This window comes from Ananas comosus, unplaced genomic scaffold (genome assembly GCF_001540865.1).
Source record: "Ananas comosus cultivar F153 unplaced genomic scaffold, ASM154086v1, whole genome shotgun sequence".
Classification (NCBI taxonomy): Eukaryota; Viridiplantae; Streptophyta; class Magnoliopsida; order Poales; family Bromeliaceae; genus Ananas; species Ananas comosus.
Genome location: NW_017891118.1, coordinates 2,300 through 8,580, shown reverse-complemented (window position 1 = coordinate 8,580; position 6,281 = coordinate 2,300). Strand labels below are relative to the sequence as shown.

The following is a 6,281-nucleotide window of genomic DNA, read 5'->3' as shown; positions in this document are numbered from 1 at the left end:
AAGTAGTAAAGAAATTGAATAACCGCTTCATAATTGAGTTAAATACAAAAATTGTAAAACCAAACAAAACCAGTTCCTTCTATTTTAGTTACTAAAAACTTGCCTACACAGTAAAGTTTATATTTTTTTCTTTTTTTTTTAAATTTCCTGTTTCGGTTGGTTTATGCATTTAATAAAGTCAGGTATGTTGTACTAAAGTATTTACTTTTTTTTCTTCTGATGATTTTTTCGCATTTGTTAAAGAATTTATTTTATAAATAAAAATAATTTGTTATTTATAAATTATTTATTTAAAAATTTTCGTTACGTAGCATGGATTAGTTTATTATTAATTGCAAAAACGAGTTGGGACAGAAAACAACTCACAATAATAGTAATTATTATTATTGTAATAATAACAAGAAAACAACGAAATTTGCATACGGTCAAAAATCCTCGTAACTTAAAAAATTTAAAAAATATTTTGGTGTCCAATTCGTGGCCAACTCTCTTTTATTGTTCTTCTTGGAGCAAATAATTCGATAGAATAAGTATATGAAAGATTATATACAGTAACTTTACATAAATAGCCGTTTCAAATTAAGTTTTATTAGGATGTTAACAATTCATCTAACACACAAATAACTTAAATTTCTATATATTTCCCTACAAATTTAAACCATCACCGAACAAATTAATTTGTACACTTTAATTTCTTTGTATAAGTCCTCAAATAATCCTAATTTGGGATTGGAAGTTAACAATCTCTACTTAAAACTCAGCTACCAAAATACCAAAAAACTGCAAACCCATTTTAACCAAACAAAATCTTATTCATGATCTATGACATGATCTAAGTCTTATCTTTGGCCTCTTTTTTATTTCTTTTTTTTTAAGAGCTTTATATTTTGTCATATTTTTAAGCGCAAACATTGGTAATGTACTTCCACGAAGTAGCCAAAAAAATAGTATAGCTTAGCATAGTCGAGTATTTTCATGCTTTTCTACAAAGCACAGCAAGATATAAGCATTTGACTCGTTATTAATTAAATTAGCATGGCACTATTCACTATTCAGTACCCTTATTATGTAACTAGTTGTTTTAGTCAACTCACAGATCCACCATACAACTTGTAATGCTTTAATCTCAACCGTCCATCTTTACACAAAACTGTTTCTAGCATCCTAAACGTGATCTCCATGAATGTAACACTATATGTTATTCCACAGTATAAATAGGGTTGGCCCAGACGATGTTCTTCCACACTGAGCTTCAAACAACTCTACATTATTCGTGTAGGCGGCGTGAAAAGGCAAAGATGGTGTCCCGCGGAGCGGCTGTGATCTTTGCCCTGCTCGCGCTGAACCTCGCCGTGTCGTGCCAGGCTAGCTTGCAGTATGGATTCTACAAGGGCAAGTGTAAGAACCAGGATGTTGAGACCATCATCCGAAACATCGTGACCGCGAGTTGGTTCGGAGACCAAAAGATCGTCGCGGGCCTCCTGCGGCTGCAGTTCCACGATTGCTTCGTTCGCGTACGTCTCTGCACGTTCTATGTTCGCATGTTTCGATTCCGTTAGACAAAGCCATATATATATATATATATATATATAGAGTAGGGTTAGAATGCTTGTAAAAGTATCATGGGGGTGATACTTGTGTGTTTTTAGCCCTTGGATGGAGAGATGTGAGGTTGAGATGATGGTGGTAGGTGATGGTAGGTGGTGGTAGGTGGAATAGTGTTTAATCCAAGGGCTATTAATAATAAAAAAGTAGATCCAATGACTTAAAATCTAATAGCACGATGATGGTGATACTTGTAAAAATATCATAACTCAACTCTATATATATATATATATATATTGAAGAAATATTGCCGGATGAATTGTTTTGTGCAGGGTTGCGACGCGTCGTTGCTCTTGGACGGGCCGACGAGCGAGAAAACCGCATTCCCGAACCTGACGGTGTTCGGCTACGACCTCATCGATCAAATAAAGGCGGCCTTGGAGTCGGCCTGCCCCGGCGTGGTCTCGTGCGCCGATATCATCATCGCTGCAACCAGGGACGCCGTCGTATTGGTAACTATACAGAAATATTTAATTTAAGCTATCTCCATTATACATGTCGTACCGTTTATTTTTATTTTTGCTTGTAATCGATCTGTATATAAGTGATGATTACATACTACGAGATTAGAGTAGGTTTTAAATATTGATTAATTGTTTGTTGGTGTGAATCAACTAATTAATTAAGTAATTAGGCTGGGGGCCAAAAGTATGAGGTGCAACTAGGAAGGAGGGATGGGACGGTGTCGCAAGCTTCACTAGTCAATCTCCCGGCTCCCGAGATTTCCGTTGCCGCTGCAATCCAATTCTACGCTCAGAGAGGGTTCGGTACCCGTGACATGGTTCTTCTACTAGGTAAAAGTTGTTAATAAGGGAATTCAATATTCAATATAATTATTATTTTAAACAACTGTATTCAGACAATACTTTTTCGACGCAGGTGTTCACACAGTGGGAGTCACTCACTGCTCCATCGTCAACAACCGTCTCTATAACTGGAACGGGTCGGGCAAGCCGGAGCCGAACATGGACCCGTTCTACGTGATGGTACTCCAGAACGTGGCGTGCCCGATTGGCCAGACCTTCGACAACTTCGTCTTCCTCGACGACCCGTCCAGCGTCCTCAAAGTCGACAACAGCTACTACAACCAGCTCCTCAGGAAGAGAGGGATCCTCCCCATTGATCAGGCCCTAGCGTTGGACCCCACCACTAAGCCCATAGTCCAACAATTGGCCGGTAACAATTGGACTCTTCCTCACCCAATTGGTCAAGGCCCTGGTCAAAATGGGTGCGTTCAGGTCTAACGGAACCAGGGGCAAATACGGAAAAACCTCGCCGGCAGAGTGAACTGAGAACCTCTTCTTTCCAATATCCGCCATAATCCTTAGCCCACGAAGTTATTGGTCTTTTATCTTTCTCACCGACTTTCGTAATTTTCATCTAGCCCCTCTTCGGTTGGTTCGATGTTGTGCATTACTCTTATCTATTTTTCTTCATTTAGTTGTTTAAGTGAAGAAATGTTTGTGGGGCGCTACAACATATTGGTTGAAGAATAACTTACGGTAAATTGTTAATCTGCTGGCGAGGAGTTAACGACGCAGGCAGTGTTAATTGTGATTAATACTATTTCGCCAGTGTATCGATTAGTCTATTCAATAAGAAAGGAGACGTTTTAATTTAATTTGGGTACATTGACAGAGAATTCACTTCAATGTTGCTTCATTTTTATTCACATACCTTTTCAGAACAAAGTCTCTTTGTACTGGCTAATGACGCTTATATGGAGCAATTACAGTTCGTAATGCGCATTTGAACCATTTAGGTCCACCAAAATCTTCCAGTGCTAAGCAAATATCCCATTACATAATCGCTGAAGCCTCCCGCTTTTTACAAGAGTTTCATGAGCAATAAGATACATCGCCTCAACACGACCGCAATTAGAAGATAACCTAATACAAGAAGTTTGATAGTATATAATTTTATTCGATACAGCAAGGAGATCTCCCCCGGCAAAAGCCAAGTGTTCTCTGTCGGCTTAAGATCCACCTAACAGACTAGCACAAAGACGGGGTCAACAAAAAAAAAAAACTATAATAGCTTCATCAGAACACAGATACATTTCTAGATTGTTCAGATGGGTTGATACTGCATTAGGAAGCAAAGCCAATTTATAGTAATTCCTTTTCTGTTCTCAGAATACATACCTCATATGCGTTGATATCTGAAAATAAAACCTGCGATGGCAAAAGCACACAAACACAAGATTAGAAAACTCTCAAGAGGGAAAATAAAGGTCTCCTCGGTGGGAATGTGGAAACAATCAGAAATCAATAGATGTCTACCATGGAATTCGAATATTCACAGCATATGTTCTAGCAAACTTAAGGATGATTGAAGTAGCGCTTGAACTTGCATGCTAATGGCATATTTGATGATATATTACTTCATTTGGATATAGGTTAGTCAGATCCCATTAAGCACACTAAATCCAAGTAAGGCTAAAAGTTTAGGAAAAGAATAGGATGCAAAATTTTTCGCAACAAGCATCAGTATAACCAGATGATTAACAAGAGAGAAAAGAAGATTGACAAGTTTACCTTCTTTCCAGCTTCCACTTGACCTACATCAGCACCCACTGAGAGAATCTGCAAAAGACAATATAGGACATTTTGAGTCATAAAGCCTTTTACAGCATAGCAATCCTGCATAAATGATTTTTCTTGTTGTGCCTCACCTCGCCCATCAGGTACCGCTCAAATTTAACAGCAGATTTCGGCAACAGAACTCCACCAGAAGATTTCTGTTGAAACGAACATCATATTCTTAGAACAAGCAACAAACTGCCATCCATAAATGTACCACTTGAAAACACCATTCAGTTGCCTCTCATACATGGATAATTCAATTCTCTAGATCTGCCCAAAGAGGATATCCTATCGGATAGATACACACCGGCTACTTCACAGATACGTAGTACATACTTCCTTTGCATATCTGATATGTCTAAAGAAAATTTGATACAGCATGTCCATACAGCTCAGACTCTGAAATACTTTTATGTATATAGAAAGCAGTCTATTGCCGACGATTTAGAGAAGTCCCAACTTTTCTGAACAACCATTTCAGTTCACACTATTAAACCTCATCCAGATCCATGTGCATATTTATGAAGAAAATCTTAAGATGCTATGGCAGGTATGCAGTCAGTACCTACAAAAATATTAAAATTTGTTTCATATTTTCTTGCAGATAAAGTGGACTAAGAGGAAACCCAATTTCTCAAAGTGACTTCTTTTAAAGATTGTTCTTATATGGCCATTGCTCTTATTCTTTCATCTTATTAGCCGGGGAGACTCATATACTCGTTCATCCTCCTTACCAGCTAATCGCATATCAACTTTTAAGGGCATAATTGGCTACCTTACATCTTTACAATAAAGAGTATTAACTAGCACATTAACTAGTACTATCATCTTCTTTTTCTCTACCCTAAATAAAAAGAACATAATCAACAACCCATAATACAAAATTTTGTCCATCATAAGCACATTGCTAAAACTGTGTGCGACCTTTTAGGTTGTTGTCAACGCAAACAACATCTTTTCGCAGTTGTCTTAAATCAATTGGTCCAATTTATATTCATTACATTTATCATCAGGCCACTTGATTCAAAATCCATCAACAACCTTTTTCAGCAATTTGTTTAACTAAATAGGAATTTAATGCAATAGTAGCTAATACCTACTTCCTTCTTAAGCTGTTCAGACACTCGGGAAGTTCCAAAATTTAAAGAAATATTTATCTACAGTACTCTGAATGTACTAATTTTACTGTTGATCAGATAACAGAATGAACATAGGCATATAGCTTATTCCTTATCGGTTATCAGAGAAAAAGAACAGCAAAAAGTGAAATATTCAGATTAATTAAGAATCCTACTTAATCGAAAGCGGTTAAAGAGTAAGAAATAGTGCAAGCTATCAAAATCTACAAATATAGGTCATATATCTGCAAAAACTAAAAAGGAAAAGAGATAAAGGATGAAGATCGAGACCTCCGGAAGCTGCTCGAGTCGAACAAGCACTCTATCGGCTTGAGGAACCACCTATATAAGGAATAAGACACGCCATTAGAAGCCGAGAGAGAGAGAGAGAGAGAGAGAGAGAGAGAGAGAGAGAGAGAGAGCGACACCTTCGAGGGCTCCCATTTTCGTGCGGCGACGCGAAGGGCGCTGCGGCGGCGAGGAACGGGGAGAGAGCGAGGAGAGGAGAGAGAGGACGGGGGAGAAGCTAGGGTTTGAAAGGACTGGGATAAGGGTTTTGTAGCGGCGGTGAGGAAGGAGGAAGAAGAAGCCGCCATTAGAGAGACAGAGAGAAATGTGCGACGAGGGATAAGAAGTGCTTTTCGCTGCAGCGAAAAATAAGCAGCATCCTAATCGACGATATAAGGGAGCTTCGAGGAGGATCGGCCGGGTTTCTAGAAGGTTCGATAGGAGGAGAGAAAAGCCCATTCTTTGGGTCCACAACTCTTTGGGCCGTTCCAAATCTTGGGTTAGCCCATTCAATTCAGGCCCGAATTTGACAAAGTTGGCGGATCCCTTGTGGGGCCCGCGCCCACAAATGGATTAATCGTGGCCCTAGTTTCAGCTTAACTCGGCATTTTCGGAGCTTTCGCCGCCGAATATAGCTGACCTAATTTGAATATAGTTCGGCATTTTGCGGCCTTTCGCCACCGAC

At 38.8% G+C, this 6,281-nt stretch overlaps 2 protein-coding genes across 2 annotated transcripts; one reads left to right on the top strand and one right to left on the bottom strand.

The window, feature by feature from the left end:
- The first annotated feature begins 1,293 nt into the window (after positions 1–1,293).
- LOC109704657 (peroxidase 60-like) lies at positions 1,294–2,849 on the top strand. Its single transcript, XM_020225421.1, has 4 exons — positions 1,294–1,514; positions 1,878–2,057; positions 2,240–2,399; positions 2,485–2,849. Exons 1-4 carry the CDS (start codon positions 1,299–1,301, stop codon positions 2,847–2,849), a joined length of 921 nt encoding a protein of 306 aa, XP_020081010.1. The 5' UTR covers positions 1,294–1,298.
- Positions 2,850–3,632: 783 nt separating this feature from the next.
- On the bottom strand, positions 3,633–5,974 carry LOC109704655 (10 kDa chaperonin 1, chloroplastic-like). Its single transcript, XM_020225420.1, has 5 exons — positions 5,737–5,974; positions 5,600–5,650; positions 4,280–4,345; positions 4,143–4,190; positions 3,633–3,779 (listed from the first exon to the last, which is right to left on the bottom strand). The coding sequence occupies exons 1-5, from the start codon at positions 5,902–5,904 to the stop codon at positions 3,714–3,716; spliced, it is 399 nt and encodes a 132-aa protein (XP_020081009.1). The 5' UTR covers positions 5,905–5,974; the 3' UTR covers positions 3,633–3,713.
- Between the last annotated feature and the right edge of the window lie 307 nt (positions 5,975–6,281).

What these genes read in the sequence shown, in the direction of transcription:
- LOC109704655 (XM_020225420.1), bottom strand. Translation starts at nt 5,904, where the DNA reads ATGGCGGCTTCTTCTTCCTCCTTCCTCACCGCCGCTACAAAACCCTTA. An exon ending in GAAAATGGGAGCCCTCGAAG is followed by an intron (nt 5,651 to 5,736) that starts GTGTCGCTCTCT and finishes TTCCTTATATAG; the next exon opens with GTGGTTCCTCAAGCCGATAG. An exon ending in AAGTGGAAGCTGGAAAGAAG is followed by an intron (nt 3,780 to 4,142) that starts GTAAACTTGTCA and finishes TTGCCATCGCAG; the next exon opens with GTTTTATTTTCAGATATCAA.
- LOC109704657 (XM_020225421.1), top strand. Translation starts at nt 1,299, where the DNA reads ATGGTGTCCCGCGGAGCGGCTGTGATCTTTGCCCTGCTCGCGCTGAAC. An exon ending in CCAGGGACGCCGTCGTATTG is followed by an intron (nt 2,058 to 2,239) that starts GTAACTATACAG and finishes TTAAGTAATTAG; the next exon opens with GCTGGGGGCCAAAAGTATGA. An exon ending in TGACATGGTTCTTCTACTAG is followed by an intron (nt 2,400 to 2,484) that starts GTAAAAGTTGTT and finishes TTTTCGACGCAG; the next exon opens with GTGTTCACACAGTGGGAGTC.